Below are 23,890 nucleotides of genomic sequence, written 5' to 3'. Positions count from 1 at the left end.
AAGCAGTTCTACCGTGCCAATTTTAATGGTTTATGTCTTAAAAGTTGCAGAGCGTTAATTCAAAGCTTTTAAGACTAAAATTAAGAAAATCTGTCAATAGGAAGAGAAGATATTGAACAACTTACAAAAATATGACTTGGGGGTATGGGATTTTTACATGTCTGTAACCAAAAGCAGTTCTACCGTACCAATTTTAATGGTTTATATCTTAAAAGTTGCAGAGCGTTAATTCAATGCTTTTAAGACCAAAATCAAAAAAATCTGTCAATAGGAAGAGAAGATATTGAACAACTTACAAAAATATGACTTGGGGGTATGGAATTTTTACATGTCTGTAGCCAAAATCAGTTCTACCGTACCAATTTTAATGGTTTATATCTTAAAAGTTGCAGAGCGTTAATTCAATGCTTTTAAGACTAAAATCAAGAAAATCTGTCGATAGGAAGAGAAGATATTGAACAACTTACAAAAATATGACTTGGGGGTATGGGATTTTTACATGTCTGTAACCAAAAGCAGTTCTATCGTACCAATTTTAATATTTTATGTCTTAAAAGTTGCAGAGCGTTAAATCAAACCTTTTAAGGCTAAAATCAAGAAAATCTGTCGACAGGAAGAGAAGATATTGAACAACTTACAAAAATATGACTTGGGGGTATGGGATTTTTACATGTCTGTAACCAAAAGCAGTTCTACCGTACCAATTTTAATACTTTATGTCTTAAAAGTTGCAGAGCGTTAATTCAAAGCTTTTAAGACCAACATCAAGAAAATCTGTCGATAGGAAGAGAAGATATTGAACAACTTACAAAAATATGACTTGGGGGTATGAGATTTTTACATGTCTGTAGCCAAAATCAGTTCTACCGTACCAATTTTAATGGTTTATATCTTAAAAGTTGCAGAGCGTTAATTCAATGCTTTTAAGATCAAAATCAAGAAAATCTGTCGATAGGAAGAGAAGATATTGAACAACTTACAAAAATATGACTTGGGGGTATGGGATTTTTACATGTCTGTAACCAAAAGCAGTTCTACCGTACCAATTTTAATATTTTATGTCTTAAAAGTTGCAGAGCGTTAATTCTAAGCTTTTAAGACCAAAATCAAGAAAATCTGTCGACAGGAAGAGAAGATATTGAACAACTTACAAAAATATGACTTGGGGGTATGGAATTTTTACATGTCTGTAGCCAAAATCAGTTCTACCGTACCAATTTTAATGGTTTATATCTTAAAAGTTGCAAAGCATTAATTCAATGCTTTTAAGATTAAAATCAAAAAAATCTGTCCATAGGAAGAGAAGATATTGAACAACTTACAAAAATATGACTTGGGGGTATGGGATTTTTACATGTCTGTAACCAAAAGCAGTTCTACCGTACCAATTTTAATATTTTATCTCTTAAAAGTTGCAGAGCGTTAATTCAAAGCTTTTAAGACCAAAATCAAGAAAATCTGTCGACAGGAAGAGAAGATATTGAACAACTTACAAAAATATGACTTGGGGGTATGGGATTTTTACATGTCTGTAACCAAAAGCAGTTCTACCGTACCAATTTTAATGGTTTATATCTTAAAAGTTGCAGAGCGTTAATTCAATGCTTTTAAGACCAAAATCAAAAAAATCTGTCAATAGGAAGAGAAGATATTGAACAACTTACAAAAATATGACTTGGGGGTATGGAATTTTTACATGTCTGTAGCCAAAATCAGTTCTACCGTACCAATTTTAATGGTTTATGTCTTAAAAGTTGCAGAGCGTTAATTCAAAGCTTTTAAGACCAAAATCAAGAAAATCTGTCAATAGGAAGAGAAGATATTGAACAACTTACAAAAATATGACTTGGGGGTATGAGATTTTTACATGTCTGTAGCCAAAATCAGTTCTACCGTACCAATTTTAATGGTTTATATCTTAAAAGTTGCAGAGCGTTAATTCAATGCTTTTAAGACTAAAATCAAGAAAATCTGTCGATAGGAAGAGAAGATATTGAACAACTTACAAAAATATGACTTGGGGGTATGGGATTTTTACATGTCTGTAACCAAAAGCAGTTCTACCGTGCCAATTTTAATGGTTTATGTCTTAAAAGTTGCAGAGCGTTAATTCAAAGCTTTTAAGACTAAAATTAAGAAAATCTGTCAATAGGAAGAGAAGATATTGAACAACTTACAAAGATATGACTTGGGGGTATGGGATTTTTACATGTCTGTAACCAAAAGCAGTTCTACCGTACCAATTTTAATGGTTTATATCTTAAAAGTTGCAGAGCGTTAATTCAATGCTTTTAAGACCAAAATCAAAAAAATCTGTCAATAGGAAGAGAAGATATTGAACAACTTACAAAAATATGACTTGGGGGTATGGAATTTTTACATGTCTGTAGCCAAAATCAGTTCTACCGTACCAATTTTAATGGTTTATATCTTAAAAGTTGCAGAGCGTTAATTCAATGCTTTTAAGACTAAAATCAAGAAAATCTGCCGATAGGAAGAGAAGATATTGAACAACTTACAAAAATATGACTTGGGGGTATGGGATTTTTACATGTCTGTAACCAAAAGCAGTTCTATCGTACCAATTTTAATATTTTATGTCTTAAAAGTTGCAGAGCGTTAAATCAAACCTTTTAAGGCTAAAATCAAGAAAATCTGTCGACAGGAAGAGAAGATATTGAACAACTTACAAAAATATGACTTGGGGGTATGGGATTTTTACATGTCTGTAACCAAAAGCAGTTCTACCGTACCAATTTTAATACTTTATGTCTTAAAATTTGCAGAGCGTTAATTCAAAGCTTTTAAGACCAACATCAAGAAAATCTGTCGATAGGAAGAGAAGATATTGAACAACTTACAAAAATATGACTTGGGGGTATGAGATTTTTACATGTCTGTAGCCAAAATCAGTTCTACCGTACCAATTTTAATATTTTATATCTTAAAAGTTGCAGAGCGTTAATTCAATGCTTTTAAGATCAAAATCAAGAAAATCTGTCGATAGGAAGAGAAGATATTGAACAACTTACAAAAATATGACTTGGGGGTATGGGATTTTTACATGTCTGTAACCAAAAGCAGTTCTACCGTACCAATTTTAATATTTTATGTCTTAAAAGTTGCAGAGCGTTAATTCAATGCTTTTAAGACCAAAATCAAGAAAATCTGCCGATAGGAAGAGAAGATATTGAACAACTTACAAAAATATGACTTGGGGGTATGGGATTTTTACATGTCTGTAACCAAAAGCAGTTCTACCGTACCAATTTTAATATTTTATGTCTTAAAAGTTGCAGAGCGTTAATTCAAAGCTTTTGAGACCAAAATCAAGAAAATCTGTCGATAGGAAGAGAAGATATTGAACAACTTACAAAAATATGACTTGGGGGTATGGAATTTTTACATGTCTGTAGCCAAAATCAGTTCTACCGTACCACTTTTAATGGTTTATATCTTAAAAGTTGCAGAGCGTTAATTCAATGCTTTTAAGATCAAAATCAAGAAAATCTGTCGATAGGAAGAGAAGATATTGAACAACTTACAAAAATATGACTTGGGGGTATGGGATTTTTACATGTCTGTAACCAAAAGCAGTTCTACCGTACCAATTTTAATATTTTATGTCTTAAAAGTTGCAGAGCGTTAATTCAAAGCTTTTAAGACCAAAATCACGAAAATCTGTCGACAGGAAGAAAAGATATTGAACAACTTACAAAAATATGACTTGGGGGTATGGGATTTTTACATGTCTGTAACCAAAAGCAGTTCTACCGTACCAATTTTAATGGTTTATATCTTAAAAGTTGCAGAGCGTTAATTTAATGCTTTTAAGACCAAAATCAAGAAAATCTGTCGATAGGAAGAGAAGATATTGAACAACTTACAAAAATATGACTTGGGGGTATGGGATTTTTACATGTCTGTAACCAAAAGCAGTTCTACCTTACCAATTTAATTGGTTTATTTCTTAAAAGTTGCAGAGCGTTAATTCAATGCTTTTAAGATCAAAATCAAGAAAATCTGTCGATAGGAAGAGAAGATATTGAACAACTTACAAAAATATGACTTGGGGGTATGGGATTTTTACATGTCTGTAACCGAAAGCAGTTCTACCGTACCAATTAGAATATTTTATGTCTTAAAAGTTGCAGAGCGTTAATTCAATGCTTTTAAGACCAAAATCAAGAAAATCTGTCGATAGGAAGAGAAGATATTGAACAACTTACAAAAATATGACTTGGGGGTATGGGATTTTTACATGTCTGTAACCAAAAGCAGTTCTACCGTACCAATTTTAATAATTTATGTCTTAAAAGTTGCAGAGCGTTAGTTCAAAGCTTTTAAGACCAAAATCAAGAAAATCTGTTGACAGGAAGAGAAGATATTGAACAACTTACAAAAATATGACTTGGGGGTATGGAATTTTTACATGTCTGTAGCCAAAATCAGTTCTACCGTACCAATTTTAATGGTTTATATCTTAAAAGTTGCAGAGCGTTAATTCAATGCTTTTAAGATCAAAATTAAGAAAATCTGTCGATAGGAAGAGAAGATATTGAACAACTTACAAAAATATGACTTAGGGGTATGGGATTTTTACATGTCTGTAACCAAAAGCAGTTCTACCGCACCAATTTTAATATTTTATGTCTTTAAAGTTGCAGAGCGTTAATTCAATGCTTTTAAGACCAAAATCAAGAAAATCTCTCGATAGGAAGAGAAGATATTAAACAACTTACAAAAATATGACTTGGGGGTATGGGATTTTTACATGTCTGTAACCAAAAGCAGTTCTACCGTGCCAATTTTAACATTTTATGTCTTAAAAGTTGCAGAGCGTTAATTCAAAGCTTTTAAGACCAAAATCAAGAAAATCTGTCGACAGGAAGAAAAGATATTGAACAACTTACAAAAATATGACTTGGGGGTATGGGATTTTTACATGTCTGTAACCAAAAGCAGTTCTACCTTACCAATTTAATTGGTTTATGTCTTAAAAGTTGTAGAGCGTTAATTCAAAGCTTTTAAGACCAAAATCAAGAAAATCTGTCGATAGGAAAAGAAGATATTGAACAACTTACAAAAATATGACTTGAGGGTATGAAATTTTTACATGTCTGTAGCCAAAATCAGTTCTACCGTACCAATTTTAATGGTTTATATCTTAAAAGTTGCAGAGCGTTAATTCAATGCTTTTAAGATCAAAATCAAGAAAATCTGTCGATAGGAAGAGAAGATATTGAACAACTTACAAAAATATGACTTAGGGGTATGGGATTTTTACATGTCTGTAACCAAAAGCAGTTCTACCGTACCAATTTTAATGGTTTATATCTTAAAAGTTGCAGAGCGTTAATTTAAAGCTTTTAAGACCAAAATCAAGAAAATCTGTTAACAGGAAGAGAAGATATTGAACAACTTACAAAAATATGACTTGGGGGTATGGAATGTTTACATGTCTGTAGCCAAAATCAGTTCTACCGTACCAATTTTAATGGTTTATATCTTAAAAGTTGCAGAGCGTTAATTCAATGCTTTTAAGATCAAAATCAAGAAAATCTGTCGATAGGAAGAGAAGATATTGAACAACTTACAAAAATATGACTTGGGGGTATGGGATTTTTACATGTCTGTAACCAAAAGCAGTTCTACCGTACCAATTTTAATATTTTATGTCTTAAAAGTTGCAGAGCGTTAATTCAAAGCTTTTAAGACCAAAATCACGAAAATCTGTCGACAGGAAGAAAAGATATTGAACAACTTACAAAAATATGACTTGGGGGTATGGGATTTTTACATGTCTGTAACCAAAAGCAGTTCTACCGTGCCAATTTTAATGGTTTATGTCTTAAAAGTTGCAGAGCGTTAATTCAAAGCTTTTAAGACTAAAATTAAGAAAATCTGTCAATAGGAAGAGAAGATATTGAACAACTTACAAAAATATGACTTGGGGGTATGGGATTTTTACATGTCTGTAACCAAAAGCAGTTCTACCGTACCAATTTTAATGGTTTATATCTTAAAAGTTGCAGAGCGTTAATTCAATGCTTTTAAGACCAAAATCAAAAAAATCTGTCAATAGGAAGAGAAGATATTGAACAACTTACCAAAATATGACTTGGGGGTATGGAATTTTTACATGTCTGTAGCCAAAATCAGTTCTACCGTACCAATTTTAATGGTTTATATCTTAAAAGTTGCAAAGCATTAATTCAATGCTTTTAAGATTAAAATCAAAAAAATCTGTCCATAGGAAGAGAAGATATTGAACAACTTACAAAAATATGACTTGGGGGTATGGGATTTTTACATGTCTGTAGCCAAAATCAGTTCTACCGTACCAATTTTAATGGTTTATATCTTAAAAGTTGCAAAGCATTAATTCAATGCTTTTAAGATTAAAATCAAAAAAATCTGTCCATAGGAAGAGAAGATATTGAACAACTTACAAAAATATGACTTGGGGGTATGGGATTTTTACATGTCTGTAACCAAAAGCAGTTCTACCGTACCAATTTTAATGGTTTATATCTTAAAAGTTGCAGAGCGTTAATTCAATGCTTTTAAGACTAAAATCAAGAAAATCTGTCGATAGGAAGAGAAGATATTGAACAACTTACAAAAATATGACTTGGGGGTATGGGATTTTTACATGTCTGTAACCAAAAGCAGTTCTATCGTACCAATTTTAATATTTTATGTCTTAAAAGTTGCAGAGCGTTAAATCAAACCTTTTAAGGCTAAAATCAAGAAAATCTGTCGACAGGAAGAGAAGATATTGAACAACTTACAAAAATATAACTTGGGGGTATGGGATTTTTACATGTCTGTAACCAAAAGCAGTTCTACCGTACCAATTTTAATACTTTATGTCTTAAAAGTTGCAGAGCGTTAATTCAAAGCTTTTAAGACCAACATCAAGAAAATCTGTCGATAGGAAGAGAAGATATTGAACAACTTACAAAAATATGACTTGGGGGTATGAGATTTTTACATGTCTGTAGCCAAAATCAGTTCTACCGTACCAATTTTAATGGTTTATATCTTAAAAGTTGCAGAGCGTTAATTCAATGCTTTTAAGATCAAAATCAAAAAAATCTGTCGATAGGAAGAGAAGATATTGAACAACTTACAAAAATATGACTTGGGGGTATGGGATTTTTACATGTCTGTAACCAAAAGCAGTTCTACCGTACCAATTTTAATATTTTATGTCTTAAAAGTTGCAGAGCGTTAGTTCAAAGCTTTTAAGACCAAAATCAAGAAAATCTGTCGACAGGAAGAGAAGATATTGAACAACTTACAAAAATATGACTTGGGGGTATGGGATTTTTACATGTCTGTAACCAAAAGCAGTTCTACCGTACCAATTTTAATATTTTATGTCTTAAAAGTTGCAGAGCGTTAATTCTAAGCTTTTAAGACCAAAATCAAGAAAATCTGTCGACAGGAAGAGAAGATATTGAACAACTTACAAAAATATGACTTGGGGGTATGGAATTTTTACATGTCTGTAGCCAAAATCAGTTCTACCGTACCAATTTTAATGGTTTATATCTTAAAAGTTGCAAAGCATTAATTCAATGCTTTTAAGATTAAAATCAAAAAAATCTGTCCATAGGAAGAGAAGATATTGAACAACTTACAAAAATATGACTTGGGGGTATGGGATTTTTACATGTCTGTAACCAAAAGCAGTTCTACCGTACCAATTTTAATATTTTATCTCTTAAAAGTTGCAGAGCGTTAATTCAAAGCTTTTAAGACCAAAATCAAGAAAATCTGTCGACAGGAAGAGAAGATATTGAACAACTTACAAAAATATGACTTGGGGGTATGGGATTTTTACATGTCTGTAACCAAAAGCAGTTCTACCGTACCAATTTTAATGGTTTATATCTTAAAAGTTGCAGAGCGTTAATTCAATGCTTTTAAGACCAAAATCAAAAAAATCTGTCAATAGGAAGAGAAGATATTGAACAACTTACAAAAATATGACTTGGGGGTATGGAATTTTTACATGTCTGTAGCCAAAATCAGTTCTACCGTACCAATTTTAATGGTTTATGTCTTAAAAGTTGCAGAGCGTTAATTCAAAGCTTTTAAGACCAAAATCAAGAAAATCTGTCAATAGGAAGAGAAGATATTGAACAACTTACAAAAATATGACTTGGGGGTATGAGATTTTTACATGTCTGTAGCCAAAATCAGTTCTACCGTACCAATTTTAATGGTTTATATCTTAGAAGTTGCAGAGCGTTAATTCAATGCTTTTAAGACTAAAATCAAGAAAATCTGTCGATAGGAAGAGAAGATATTGAACAACTTACAAAAATATGACTTGGGGGTATGGGATTTTTACATGTCTGTAACCAAAAGCAGTTCTACCTTACCAATTTAATTGGTTTATTTCTTAAAAGTTGCAGAGCGTTAATTCAATGCTTTTAAGATCAAAATCAAGAAAATCTGTCGATAGGAAGAGAAGATATTGAACAACTTACAAAAATATGACTTGGGGGTATGGGATTTTTACATGTCTGTAACCGAAAGCAGTTCTACCGTACCAATTATAATATTTTATGTCTTAAAAGTTGCAGAGCGTTAATTCAATGCTTTTAAGACCAAAATCAAGAAAATCTGTCGATAGGAAGAGAAGATATTGAACAACTTACAAAAATATGACTTGGGGGTATGGGATTTTTACATGTCTGTAACCAAAAGCAGTTCTACCGTACCAATTTTAATAATTTATGTCTTAAAAGTTGCAGAGCGTTAGTTCAAAGCTTTTAAGACTAAAATCAAGAAAATCTGTTGACAGGAAGAGAAGATATTGAACAACTTACAAAAATATGACTTGGGGGTATGGAATTTTTACATGTCTGTAGCCAAAATCAGTTCTACCGTACCAATTTTAATGGTTTATATCTTAAAAGTTGCAGAGCGTTAATTCAATGCTTTTAAGATCAAAATTAAGAAAATCTGTCGATAGGAAGAGAAGATATTGAACAACTTACAAAAATATGACTTAGGGGTATGGGATTTTTACATGTCTGTAACCAAAAGCAGTTCTACCGCACCAATTTTAATATTTTATGTCTTTAAAGTTGCAGAGCGTTAATTCAATGCTTTTAAGACCAAAATCAAGAAAATCTCTCGATAGGAAGAGAAGATATTAAACAACTTACAAAAATATGACTTGGGGGTATGGGATTTTTACATGTCTGTAACCAAAAGCAGTTCTACCGTGCCAATTTTAACATTTTATGTCTTAAAAGTTGCAGAGCGTTAATTCAAAGCTTTTAAGACCAAAATCAAGAAAATCTGTCGACAGGAAGAAAAGATATTGAACAACTTACAAAAATATGACTTGGGGGTATGGGATTTTTACATGTCTGTAACCAAAAGCAGTTCTACCTTACCAATTTAATTGGTTTATGTCTTAAAAGTTGCAGAGCGTTAATTCAAAGCTTTTAAGACCAAAATCAAGAAAATCTGTCGATAGGAAAAGAAGATATTGAACAACTTACAAAAATATGACTTGAGGGTATGAAATTTTTACATGTCTGTAGCCAAAATCAGTTCTACCGTACCAATTTTAATGGTTTATATCTTAAAAGTTGCAGAGCGTTAATTCAATGCTTTTAAGATCAAAATCAAGAAAATCTGTCGATAGGAAGAGAAGATATTGAACAACTTACAAAAATATGACTTAGGGGTATGGGATTTTTACATGTCTGTAACCAAAAGCAGTTCTACCGTACCAATTTTAATGGTTTATATCTTAAAAGTTGCAGAGCGTTAATTTAAAGCTTTTAAGACCAAAATCAAGAAAATCTGTTAACAGGAAGAGAAGATATTGAACAACTTACAAAAATATGACTTGGGGGTATGGAATTTTTACATGTCTGTAGCCAAAATCAGTTCTACCGTACCAATTTTAATGGTTTATATCTTAAAAGTTGCAGAGCGTTAATTCAATGCTTTTAAGATCAAAATCAAGAAAATCTGTCGATAGGAAGAGAAGATATTGAACAACTTACAAAAATATGACTTGGGGGTATGGGATTTTTACATGTCTGTAACCAAAAGCAGTTCTACCGTACCAATTTTAATATTTTATGTCTTAAAAGTTGCAGAGCGTTAATTCAAAGCTTTTAAGACCAAAATCACGAAAATCTGTCGACAGGAAGAAAAGATATTGAACAACTTACAAAAATATGACTTGGGGGTATGGGATTTTTACATGTCTGTAACCAAAAGCAGTTCTACCGTACCAATTTTAATGGTTTATATCTTAAAAGTTGCAGAGCGTTAATTTAATGCTTTTAAGACCAAAATCAAGAAAATCTGTCGATAGGAAGAGAAGATATTGAACAACTTACAAAAATATGACTTGGGGGTATGGGATTTTTACATGTCTGTAACCAAAAGCAGTTCTACCTTACCAATTTAATTGGTTTATTTCTTAAAAGTTGCAGAGCGTTAATTCAATGCTTTTAAGATCAAAATCAAGAAAATCTGTCGATTGGAAGAGAAGATATTGAACAACTTACAAAAATATGACTTGGGGGTATGAGATTTTTACATGTCTGTAGCCAAAATCAGTTCTACCGTACCAATTTTAATAGTTTATGTCTTAAAAGTTGCAGAGCGTTAATTCAAAGCTTTTAAGACTAAAATCTAGAAAATCTGTCGATTGGAAGAGAAGATATTGAACAACTTACAAAAATATGACTTGGGGGTATGAGATTTTTACATGTCTGTAGCCAAAATCAGTTCTACCGTACCAATTTTAATGGTTTATATCTTAAAAGTTGCAGAGCGTTAATTCAATGCTTTTAAGATCAAAATCAAGAAAATCTGTCGATAGGAAGAGAAGATATTGAACAACTTACAAAAATATTACTTGGGGGTATGGGATTTTTACATGTCTGTAACTAAAAGCAGTTCTACCGTACCAATTTTAATATCTAATGTCTTAAAAGTTGCACAGCGTTAATTCAAAGCTTTTAAGACCAAAATCAAGAAAATCTGTCGACAGGAAGAAAAGATATTGAACAACTTACAAAAATATGACTTGGGGGTATGAGATTTTTACATGTCTGTAGCCAAAATCAGTTCTACCGTACCAATTTTAATGGTTTATGTCCTAAAAGTTGCAGAGCGTTAATTGAAAGCTTTTAAGACCAAAATCAAGAAAATCTGTCAATAGGAATAGAAGATATTGAACAACTTACAAAAATATGACTTGGGGGTATGGGATTTTTACATGTCTGTAACCAAAAGCAGTTCTACCGTACCAATTTTAATATTTTATGTCTTAAAAGTTGCAGAGCGTTAATTCAATGCTTTTAAGACCAAAATCAAGAAAATCTGTCTATAGGAAGAGAAGATATTGAACAACTTACAAAAATATGACTTGGGGGTATGGGATTTTTACATGTCTGTAACCAAAAGCAGTTCTACCGTACCAATTTTAATATTTTATGTCTTAAAAGTTGCAGAGCGTTAATTCAAAGCTTTTAAGACCAAAATCAAGAAAATCTGTTGACAGGAAGAGAAGATATTGAACAACTTACAAAAATATGACTTGGGGGTATGGAATTTTTACATGTCTGTAGCCAAAATCAGTTCTTCTGTACCAATTTTAATGGTTTATATCTTAAAAGTTGCAGAGCGTTAATTCAATGCTTTTAAGATCAAAATCAAGAAAATCTGTCGATAGGAAGAGAAGATATTGAACAACTTACAAAAATATGACTTGGGGGTATGGGATTTTTACATGTCTGTAACCAAAAGCAGTTCTACCGTACCAATTTTAATATTTTATGTCTTAAAAGTTGCAGAGCGTTAATTCAAAGCTTTTAAGACCAAAATCAAGAAAATCTGTCGATAGGAAGAAAAGATATTGAACAACTTACAAAAATATGACTTGGGGGTATGAGATTTTTACATGTCTGTAGCCAAAATCAGTTCTACCGTACCAATTTTAATGGTTTATGTCTTAAAAGTTGCAAAGCAATAATTCAATGCTTTTAAGATTAAAATCAAGAAAATCTGTCGATAGGAAGAGAAGATATTGAACAACTTACAAAAATATGACTTGGGGGTATGGGATTTTTACATGTCTGTAACCAAAAGCAGTTCTACCTTACTAATTTAATTGGTTTATATTTTAAAAGTTGCAGAGCGTTAATTCAATACTTTTAAGACCAAAATCAAGAAAATCTGTCGATAGGAAGAGAAGATATTGAACAACTTACAAAAATATGACTTGGGGGTATGGGATTTTTACATGTCTGTAACCAAAAGCAGTTCTACCTTACCAATTTAATTGGTTAATGTCTTAAAAGTTGCAGAGCGTTAATTCAATGCTTTTAAGACCAAAATCAAGAAAATCTGTCGATAGGAAGAGAAGATATTGAACAACTTACAAAAATATGACTTGGGGGTATGGGATTTTTTACATGTCTGTAACCAAAAGCAGTTCTACCGTACCAATTTTAATACTTTATGTCTTAAAAGTTGCAGAGCGTTAATTCAAAGCTTTTAAGACCAAAATCAAGAAAATCTGTCGATAGGAAGAGAAGATATTGAACAACTTACAAAGATATGACTTGGGGGTATGAGATTTTTACATGTCTGTAGCCAAAATCAGTTCTACCGTACCAATTTTAATGGTTTATGTCTTAAAAGTTGCAAAGCATTAATTCAATGCTTTTAAGATTAAAATCAAGAAAATCTGTCGATAGGAAGAGAAGATATTGAACAACTTACAAAAATATGACTTGGGGGTATGGGATTTTTACATGTCTGTAACCAAAAGCAGTTCTACCGTACCAATTTTAATGGTTTATGTCTTAAAAGTTGCAAAGCATTAATTCAATGCTTTTAAGATTAAAATCAAGAAAATCTGTCGATAGGAAGAGAAGATATTGAACAACTTACAAAAATATGACTTGGGGGTATGGGATTTTTACATGTCTGTAGCCAAAATCAGTTCTACCGTACCAATTTTAATGGTTTATGTCTTTAAAGTTGCAGAGCGTTAATTCAAAGCTTTTAAGACCAAAATCAAGAAAATCTGTCGATAGGAAGAGAAGAAATGAGAAAAATCATACAACTCACTTTTTTTCAAAAACCATTGAGTTTTCAAAGTTTTGTGTAATTACAGAAAAAGATTCACCTTGACTTAGTGTACGTGTGAGTCTTTGAATAAAGTCTCTACCTTGAACAGGAAGAAAGTTACATAAAATATTGGAAAATCCCTGAAAAATGAATGAGCAAATTCATACATTTCACTTTTTCTCAAAAACCCTTGGCTTCAAAGTTTTGTGTAATAACATAAAAGATTTACATTGACTTAGTGTACATGTGAGTTTTTGAATCAAGGCTCTACCTTGAATAGGAAAAAAGTGACTTGAAATGTTCAACAAAACAATCTGTCTTTTATCAGAAAGTAGCACCAACCCTTCTGGGATAAAAAAAATACAAATAAAAACCTCTCACTAATATATTCAAATAAAGCAAATATTACATAAAAAAGTAAACTTATAACACTAATCATTTCTTATACTGCAACTGGCTAATCATCATGGACACTTTCTGCAAAAGGTCCGGCCTATCCGAGAACCTGAACTGCATACTGGCCAAACTCTGTACATCCCTCTGTTGAAAGGCTGTTTCTGCCGCCTCCTCATAACATCTGGAAACATTTTTACATTAAAATTTAAAAGCACAATTATCGCTCCACTGACCCCAACTTGAGGCAGTACTTCACTTTGACCTCCTCAGACACTTTGGGCAAATACTTTAGCGCTTCCTCTCGGTTTTCGTTTGCCAGGCACGCTTCCACGAAGGGATGGTACCCTACGGGGGACTTTTTCATTTTGGAGAATTTATCCAGTTCGATCCATTCCCTGTGGTTCGCTAGGGCATTGATTTTCAGCCACCAGTACCTAGATAAGTGCGTAATAATTAATAAAACTGCCTAGAATACAAACGTTTGTACCTCTTATCGGGGATTTTGAAATCGTTCTTAAACTTCTCGGCGACTTTCCACTGTTTGGCACCCAATAAACTCTTGCAGGTGTCATGGACAGACTGGCCCAACAGTTCAGGCTCTAATTTTAATTTCTCGTCCATTTCCCTTTGGAACTTGAGGAGTTTTAAGGTTTCCTCGCACATAGAGACGTAGAAGTCCTTCCTGCCTTTTTTGTAGGCCTCGATGGCGCTGGTCAGCAATGATTCTCTCAGGTGGGACTTCTGAAACTCAAAAATCGTTCACTGAATTTATTTTTTACTGGAAATATTACGTTATCGTCAAGGAACTCTTCTAAAGTGAGCTCCGCTTGGGAGGCAAAGTCGTCCTCTTGGATGTAAATCTCCGTTAAGGCGGACTTGTTGTGCTCTTTGCAGTATTTTATGTACAAGGCCTGGGCCACCGGGAAATTCCTGATGATCATCTTGAAGTCTCCCAAAGGCATTTTCTTGATCAGCTTCAAGATCACCATGTAAACCAAATCGGTATCGCCACTTTCGATGGCTTTATGTAAAGCGGATTTGTTTTCGTGCAGTTTCAGTAGTAGCTCCACCTGTTCGCTTGCCTTCGGCTCGTAATCCAGGAGCTGCAATTGAATGTTAAATTACCCCAGATAGTTTGGGATCCTCCCCCAGTACCTTAATGGCCAATCTGTCCTTCCCATATTCGGAAGCTTTCTCGGCAATTTCCCGATAAGACACCCCGGAGGAGTAGCCCAATTTTTCGGCGATTTCCCGGGCCACCAGTTCCTCTTCAGCGTGGTGCTGACCCACTTTATACTTGGCCCAGTGCACCAGGATGTAACTGGTTCCGATATTCTCTGGAAGTCTCAGGTATTTGGCCACCTGTAGGGCCAAGTAGTACATGTTCCTTACGATAAGACGGTCCAGTAGGTGCTTCAGGGACTCATTGTCATCCATGGTCTCTTTGGTTTTCATGTATTTTAATCTGGTGGTTATTGGGGTAAAGAAAACACTTACAATGTGGTTTTTACGAGACAGTTTTACCACTAACTTTTTATTTTTACTCTTGACACGTGTTTCGCTAAAAATGTTAGCATCTTCGGGAGAAGATAAGAACTTAACTAAAACTACTTACAAATGGCGTAACATAAGTGATGACTGTCATTTTATTAGATGATTCGTTTTCGAGATACAGGGTGTTGAACTCATTTTTAAATTGATTTTTTATTAATTTATAAAAAACTTGTTTACCGAATTTGTTGAAATCTGTATAGTTTGTTAAAGATATCTTTTAGAATTCTCACATTTATCCAATTAATCCAATCTTGACGAAAGGCTTTGATAAGGTTTTCAAAGACTTAGGTCTAACAGTGGTCTATCAAAGTTCGGTCAAGTTACGAGAAATTTTTTATTTATTTATTTATTTTTAGTAGTACAGCCCAACAGCAAAAACCATTTACAGAGCTAAAGGTTACAATAATGTTTTAATAATTTTTAAGATATAGTAAAACTAATATATTCTCCGCAACATCATAGTATAAACTATATGTTAATAATTTATAATAATAATCCTAAAAATAAGCAAATACAAATTAATAATCCTACAAAAAAAATATATATATTTAATACCTTAATCTCAGAGAGAAAAAATAAAAATAGACAAAAATAATACAAATAGCAAAGTTCATTGGATAATCCCATAAACGCTCTTACAACTTCAGCACCAGAGCATACAAATAAATCCCAAAATTGTAAAATTCTATTAGCGTTATTACAGATTACTATACTAAGAGTATATTCGTATTTTCCTTGATCCAATAAAAGGGTTGAAAAAGGTTGGGAAACCCAAAAGATAAACTAAAGACCAATTAATTAATATCAGATTTAAACAACCTGCAGCTCATGTGAAATATGGAAGTGTTGAAAAGTCAAGTTTGGCTGAACATGTTTTAAATGCTGGTCACTTTGTACAATGTGATGCATACGAAAGTTTTGGTTATTGGTAAAACTGTCTCGTAATTCGAGTGTCACACTCCTATGGTGTTTTTAAATAATGTCAATGTTAAAAAAAGGATACTGTTCTATCGTAAGAGGAATTCCACACTTGGGATCTCTTATGGCATTCAATACGCGAAGCAGGCGACACATGCGAACGTATTTCTCCGAGTTGTACCCCGGTACGAAGCATTTTCCAAACTGTGCAGCTCTGATGAGCATTTTTTGTACCTCCGGATCAAACTCGTACCCCACGGCGTCCAAACACTGGTTCACCGCCTCCCCAATGTCTTTTACAAGGGACAAATACTCGTTTGCCTTGTGACTACCTTTCTATATACATAAAATCCCTTGATAATTCAATACACCCTTAAGATTTTACCATGGCACTTGCCTGGAACTGCTTGGAAGCGGCCAATAAGAAACTTCCGGGTTCGGTGCTGTTGATTTTAAAGATTTTGTGCTGCGAGTTAGAGATTATGCGCACCCCGTCGATTTCCGGAACTAAATGCACTGCCGTTTCGCTGGTGTAGGTGTTCGTTTGCCCGTTTTTACCCACTACCATTATGGTGTTGTCGGTTTCCCAGTAAACTATCACCATTTCATTTCCACACCTTGTGGAACATTAAAAAGTTTGATTGAGAGTTATATTTAATAATAATAATCTGTGTTCAAGTATATACATATCCAGGGTGTTTCATGATTAGTGGGACAAACTTGGAGGGGTTGCAGAGGGCATGAAAATATGAACCAATAAACCCTTTAAGAGCCCTTTAAAACCCTTAAAAGTTTGCCCAATAAACCCCCTATCCGAAAATGATTGAATTTTGAGATACGTGGTAAAAAAATCTTATTTTTAACATTAACAATGGCAAAAATTCACTTTTTAGTGCCGAATTATTGTAGGGCCTTTGTCAAGGCTTATTCCAATCATTTTTCCACGCTCAGTTTTCAAAGTATTTTGGAAATTTAAACTTTACTATCTAGAGAAACCTCGTGGGTATATTGAACGTTTTTATAAATTTGTTTGAGAAATTTCTAGTTTTTGAGATATGGCCCAAATTAGGGCTTAACAAAATTCCCTGTAATTCTCTTACTAATTTAGTTAGGGTAATAATTCAAACGGCTTAGCTTAACGAATGAATAGACCTAAATTTTGTGTTTTCAGTATTTTTTTTGAGAAATGACTAGTTTTTGAGATATTTGCGTGATTGGGACTCGCCAGTGCTTGCTACGACAGTTTAACCATTTTTTTTATAATTCCTTATTAACATCTGTCCTAAATGTGATTTTTTAATACAAATATTGGAGAGAGTTTAAATTTGTTATTTTATTATACATCTCTATGAATGAATGAATCTACGTTTCATATTTGCATGCATAGTAGCCTCCAGCTTATGACTTGCTGGTATTCTACGACGATTACCATGAATAATTCTTAGACAATATTTTTGAACTCGTTCTATTTTTTCACAATATTCTGCAGCTAAACAAGGACCATAAACAACATCAGGAATCTACAAGGCACGTAGATTCCCTATACATTTTTAAATGCACCTAAAAACGTGTTTTTCAAACCCTAATTCGTTATCTAAAATACTGTTTCAGTCAGATATTTTTTTAAGAAATTGGGAATTGTATAAAATAAAAAGAATTAATCCTAAAATTGACCCCCTAGGGACATCTGAAGTAAAGCCAAGTTAATATGATTTAAAAACACCCTTTGCTGGCGATTTCTGAATTCTCTTTCGATAATTCGAAATTAATCTGATTGAACTACAATAAATTTCAATGAAAACTAAGAAATTTCAAGTTGGTATCAAGTGCCTTGAAATAATCTAGTAGAACCAAAATAGCACAATTACCGTTATGAAAATGGGCCTTAAGTCATTGAAACCCTTTACAATATTCGACTTACGGGTGTACAATAATGTTGGGATGGCAGTTTTAAGAATAGTGGGTGAGGTATTGTCATATTTTTAATGGAGTAAGCTGCTGGTATTCCTGAGGATGGTTTTGAGGTACGAAATGTCTTTCTAGCTGCAATATTCACTCAGCTAAGAGAACATTTGTAGAAAAAATCGTTAAACTAATGCATTATTGAAGAAAATAAAAATAGATTGCCTAATGTTTAAGACAAGTATATTCAAGTCCCATACTGTGAATTTATGAGAATACCCTCTACTACTTATACTATTATCATACATGATAGGAGCACCTCACATATATATTAAACACATGTATATTAAGAGAGTGCTGATTCTCGGTTCCCTGTCTTTAAAAACTCTTCATATTCAATATTTTTGGCAACATTACTATTAGTATTAAGAAGTGAAATGTTACTAAACCTATGTTGGGTCATTTGACTTTGTAACCACGTTTAATTCTTCGCATTCTGTCGAACAAGATCTTTTAGAAGTACTCGATCCAATGAGAAGTATCAGAAATGTGCCTTTCGTCACAATGGATATTTTAAGTTTGAGAACTTATCAGTATTACTGACATTACCCTCCGCCGTTTTTAATATTTGTCAATATTAAATAACTTTCTATAATATTCTATAAAAGTTTCACTCCCTACTGGATTCATTTAAAAAAAAATATATCTTATGCATTAGTTTCTGACTGATTTCAGAAAATTCAATTTTTATATGATTGATGTACTGTCAAGCATGCGATAATATCCATAGATTGGCCAGAATTGTTTTATTTCATTAAAACTTATTCCTGTACATGTAGCATTCAATTTCAGCATAGTCGACATTACTGCTTATTGATTCAAATTAGTTGAAATTGAATTTTCTTGTGCCATTTTTTAAATATCTTTACATAGTTAATTAAATGATTCTTAATTTCTTTTACTTAGGTTAAATACTGCAGAATTTGTATAGTTATATTTATTATATTTCTGGATACTCCTAACGTATTTGCCTTGCTCTGCAATTGTTTGCTTAAGTTATTGACAATTCTCATAATTTCACTTAGTAAAAATAGATTCATCAGAAACTTGTTGGTTCTCAGAGATTTTTTTAATCAAAAAATTTTATTCATATATCAAGAATGTCATATTTATATCTTAAATTTAAAATATTAATATGGTAACTACCACCTATTTACTGTTAATTTTTTCTTCAAACTTTAACATTGAAATATCATTAGGTGCCTATACATTTCCCTACATTTTTTTTGAGGGTGCTAATTTATGATTTTCCCAACTGCACTCAAACAGTACTTACCAAACAAGTTGCTTAGGCCTATGAATGGTGTTAGTATCAATTTCGCAATATTTATGCCTCAAATCCGTAGATCCCAGCCACAAATGGCCGGAATCCGTAAAGAAACATAAATATCGCGCGTTAAGAGATACAGCCATCTCTAGAATGGCCGTGTATCTGGCCGAAATGTCTGGCTGTAGCTGAAAAAAAAAGTCAATGGGGGGTTAAATCTTTACTGTTACTTCTTCATTATTATTACCATGGTGCTTGTGAGATGTTCGTCCTGTTTTAACCTGTAAAGTTCACTGTCTCTTGAGAATAAGACTTCTGTGAAAGGCTCTTCTGATACCACTGCCCAGCAGTTAGGATCTGAGGTGGATTCTGTTGATATTTAATAAAATATTCACGCTTCTTTTGAGGACAATAATAAGGAAACTTACTAGGAGCACTGCTCAACTGTCTAGTCTTAATATCCTTCATGCTATTCACCACGAAGACATTAAAGTTAGAAGTCATGACAGCAATCCCAGTAACGTTCTTGGTATTGGTAAAAATCTTCGCGTCAACAATTTTTGCATCATGGGCCCTCTGGAATATGTTAAACTTATGGAACAACTTTCCAAACATGTCGAATACAGTAACATTCCCGTCGTTCTGGATGCATATGAGTTTTTCGTCGTTTGACCAGCCCATGTGGACTATTGGTCGATGGGTCCACTAAAAACCCTTAAATCAGTATAACACCCTCCAGATATTTACCACTGTACCACCTTGAAGGATGTTAGGGCCTTTCCAGACCCGGAAAATATGGAAATCACTGGCTGGCCAGGTCCTTTGGCTTTTAAAATTTTTCGGTCGTCCCTTCTGATGGCCAGTGGACCTGCATAGGATCCAGATGCCACTATGAAGTTTTCCAGTTTGATTTCGTGGCTCCATTCCATTGAGTAAATCTCAAATTTCCTATAATAGGTGTATTAAAGCCAGAGTCTTTTATGGGTAACTCAAAAACTGATGGAGATATATGGACAAGGGTTTTCTGAGGTTGGATTAGGGTACAAAATGCCTTTTTAGCTGAGCTATACTTGTTTAGATAAAGTTGGGTTTTCAACGGATTTTGTTATTTATATCAGGATGTTTTGGAAAATATTTCAGGCATTTAATGTACAGGTTTTTCTGAGGAATATTTTAATAGGAAATACTTTATTATAGCCTAAAAACCTTTATAGTTTCAGCTACTTTTACTTGCTAAGATTCAAGAGATGCTCAATAATTAACAAAAAATATATAAAGAGATTCCTGATATTAAATTTAAGGTACAAAACGTCTTTGTAGCTTACATACTTGTTGAGCTATGCTTGTTTAAAGATAGCAGAGTTTTCAGCAGATTTTTTTAAATTTCTATCAGGATATTTTGCAAAATGTTTGAGGCATTTAATAAGGATTTTCCTAAGGAATATTTTAATAAGAAATACTTTATTATAGCTCAAAAACCCTAATAGTTACAGCGACTTTTGCTTGCTAAGGTTCAAGAGTTGCACCATCACTACCAAAAACACAAAACTGGCTGTAACTGACAAACTACTGGAGATATTTTGATAATTTTTTCACAGCAGCTAAAGAGATTCCTGATAATGGATTTAAGATACAAAAAGTCTTTGTAGCCTACATACTTGTTGATCTATGCTTGTTTAAAGATAGCAGAGTTTTCAGCAGATTTTTTTAAATTTCTATCAGGATATTTTGCAAAATGTTTGAGACATTTAATAAGGATTTTCCTAAGGAATATTTAAATAAAAAATGCTTTATTATAGCCCAAAAACTCTTAGAGTTACAGTCACTTTTGCTTGCTAAGGTCCAAGAGTTGCTTGATGACTATCTATCAGTAATATAAAACTTGCTGTAACTCAAAAACTACTTGAGATATTTTGATCATTTTTTCACAGCAACTAAAGACATTCCTAAGATTGGATTTAAGGCATAAAACGTCTTTCTAGCTTAAATACTTGCTGAGCTATGCTCGTTTAGATGTAGCTGGGTTTTCTGGCAATTTTCTTATTCACATCAGAATATTTTGGAAAATGTTTGAGGCATTTAAGATAAAGGTTTTCCTAAGGAATATTTTAATAAGAATTACTTTATTATAGCTGAGAAACCCTTATAGTTACAGCCGCTTTTGCTTGCTAAGGTCCAAGAGTTGCACGATGACTACCAAAAATAAAAACTGGTTGTAACTGAAAAACTACTTGATATATTTCAATCATTTTTGGACAGCAGTTAAATGACTTCCGAAGGATCAATTTGAGGTACAAAAAGCCTCTTTAGCTTAAAAATTGCTCGAGTTTGAATGAGTCCGAACAAGTTTAAGGGAGTGCAGTGGGTTAAGGCTCTTGGAGAGAGTTTATGGTTGGTCAAATATGTTTACAATTAAGGCCCTAAGTGCAACATAAGCTAAACATTTCATATCATAAGCAATATTTAACTTAAAATTGTGAAAATTAGCAAAAAAAAATCACCTGTAGTACAGGTCTCGCCCCAGAAGGAACCAGTTTGAGGTGATAAGGGCGCTAGACATGGTGAGGCCCCTATAAAGCAAATTCAGCCCCCAATAAAAGAAATAACAAGGAAAATGGGTGTTTTATTTATTAATCTTTGTTTGTTTACATATGCAGTTAAACGTCAGATTTGAAAGAAAACATATGATCAGCTAGGAGTATCTTAAGCAAGGTGTAGGACACTAATCGCAAAAGAGGTGACGCGTACGCAAAATGAAACGATAATTGGGTTCGTGAAGTAGCCACGTGAAGGCGCTGTTGGTCAGAAGTGTACCTCGCTCTGATTCGTTATAATTTTGAGTTAATTTTATTTATTCTTCTTATATGTTTCGAATTTTATATACCAAGAAGTGTTTCGCATCAATTTCGTTGTTGCAGGATGAAAATAAAGTGGCGATACATATTTGATTACATTAAAAAAGGTATTCATGTATGCGAATTGCACTTTCCTAAAAAAGATGTTGTTGGATAGGAGTATAAAATACTTACCAGACACGAAGGCAACTTTACTAATAGTCGCAAATCCATTACTTGAAAATGCCGAAAATCGTCATTTAAGGGATTTAATTTCGGGAGTTAACGCCTTGAAAATAAACAGTTTCCTAGATCTTGGTGACTATATGCCTGATCACTTAACAGACACGAGCTGCCATATACTTGTTTTCATGTTGCCGCCCTTTGCTGTAAAATGGCTACAACTGCTGGGTAGCTTCTTAAACCACAACCAAGTTGAACTTAAAATTGAATAGTGTAGAGTGATGTGGACATAGTATAAGTATAATATAATCTGCCAATATCCCTATGACTGCCCTTTATTATTTCTGCCTTTCCTCATTTGATTAAATGTTTTCGAAACAAAATCATGCAGATGAAGCAACCTTTTGGACTCCAAGTAAAAGCCGTTAGGAAGAACTGGTTAGAGTCGATACACCAGAAATTGCCAACTTGAGTGCAGCTTTTAACTTGACTAACGATCACATCAATCCAGTAAGTTTTCAAAAAATTAATGGGCCCTCAGCAATTCAGATAATGTCGTGACCTCTATCAATCCGCATACAGTAATTGACTAAAATCTATGACGCAGATTTTCGATGCAAGAGTTGCTGACACTATGTCCTTTTTTGCGAAAAGCTTTCCTGACTTAGCTCACAGTTCGGGAACTCAAAAATTTATTCTTAGAGTAGATTCTTTAATGAACAGCCCAGAATCTGATATCATCTGATATATATTTCAGATTAATTTAAAATAAATGTCATGCGCGTAGGTTATAAAAGAATTTGTTCAATTCTTGCAAACTTGGAAGGACAATTACAAAGGAAAGAACTTTCCAGTCACCCAAAGTAATTTATATGGCCTATTAGGACCTTGCAAGCAAAGCACATTCGGTTTAATTCAACGTTTGCACGTTGAATCTGATTTTCATTATTTAACGACGGCACGACTGAATTAGGATGCTTTGGAAGTAAGCACCGCTTAGATTTTACAATTTATACGGTGCACTTAGTGCGGGTGCAATGATTATTCCGATTCAAAATTGCTTAACAATGTTTCCCATTACTGTGTAACAATATTTACCAAATAGTACCAACGTTATTAGTGGTCCTGACCTTTTGAGAACATTGATAAACATAAGGAAACATTAAGCACTACTGATCAAATTAAAAACTAGTGGTTGGAGAGTATTAATAAACTTGTCAGCCGTCTAGAAACATATAAATCGATACAAGCATTTAAAGTAGCTGAATGTATTCCTTTATATAATTTATTTTAAACACTTTCTACGCAACATTCTCTGTGAAATGAAAATCTGTGGAAATTTAAGGCAGTTGGAAGCCACAAACACTCGCACACCTACCATGGATTATTATGACAAACAATTATCCCAATATTTGTTAATATAATAAGAAAAAATATTTAATATTATGGTGAGGTACACTTCTGACCAACAGCGCGGATGTGTCAACTTTCTGAAACTAATTTTCGTTTATTTGTGGATACACACGTTAAGCATAAAGATCTGTCTCCTTACCACTAATCTCCTTGGTCTTAAGTTAGAGATGAGTCTGAGCCTTCTCTGTCCTCTGAAATGAGGGTCAAGCGTAGGTACATTTAAGTTTCTAAA

General features: G+C 33.2%; 1 protein-coding gene across 1 annotated transcript; it reads right to left on the bottom strand.

Annotated features, from left to right (window-relative positions):
* Window positions 1-13,502: 13,502 nt before the first annotated feature.
* Window positions 13,503-21,898, bottom strand: LOC126747417 (vacuolar protein sorting-associated protein 16 homolog). The gene is made up of 12 exons (XM_050455995.1): window positions 21,730-21,898; window positions 19,987-20,176; window positions 19,657-19,933; window positions 19,476-19,597; window positions 19,238-19,416; window positions 16,397-16,616; window positions 16,085-16,335; window positions 14,683-14,992; window positions 14,319-14,630; window positions 14,015-14,268; window positions 13,761-13,961; window positions 13,503-13,708 (listed from the first exon to the last, which is right to left on the bottom strand). The coding sequence occupies exons 1-12, from the start codon at window positions 21,786-21,788 to the stop codon at window positions 13,567-13,569; spliced, it is 2,517 nt and encodes an 838-aa protein (XP_050311952.1). The 5' UTR covers window positions 21,789-21,898; the 3' UTR covers window positions 13,503-13,566.
* Window positions 21,899-23,890: the final 1,992 nt, after the last annotated feature.

Source organism: Anthonomus grandis, chromosome 19 (assembly GCF_022605725.1).
Source record: "Anthonomus grandis grandis chromosome 19, icAntGran1.3, whole genome shotgun sequence".
In the NCBI taxonomy this organism is placed as follows: domain Eukaryota; kingdom Metazoa; phylum Arthropoda; class Insecta; order Coleoptera; family Curculionidae; genus Anthonomus; species Anthonomus grandis.
Note: the sequence above shows the minus strand (reverse complement) of the source record. Positions and strands in the feature narration are given on the sequence as shown.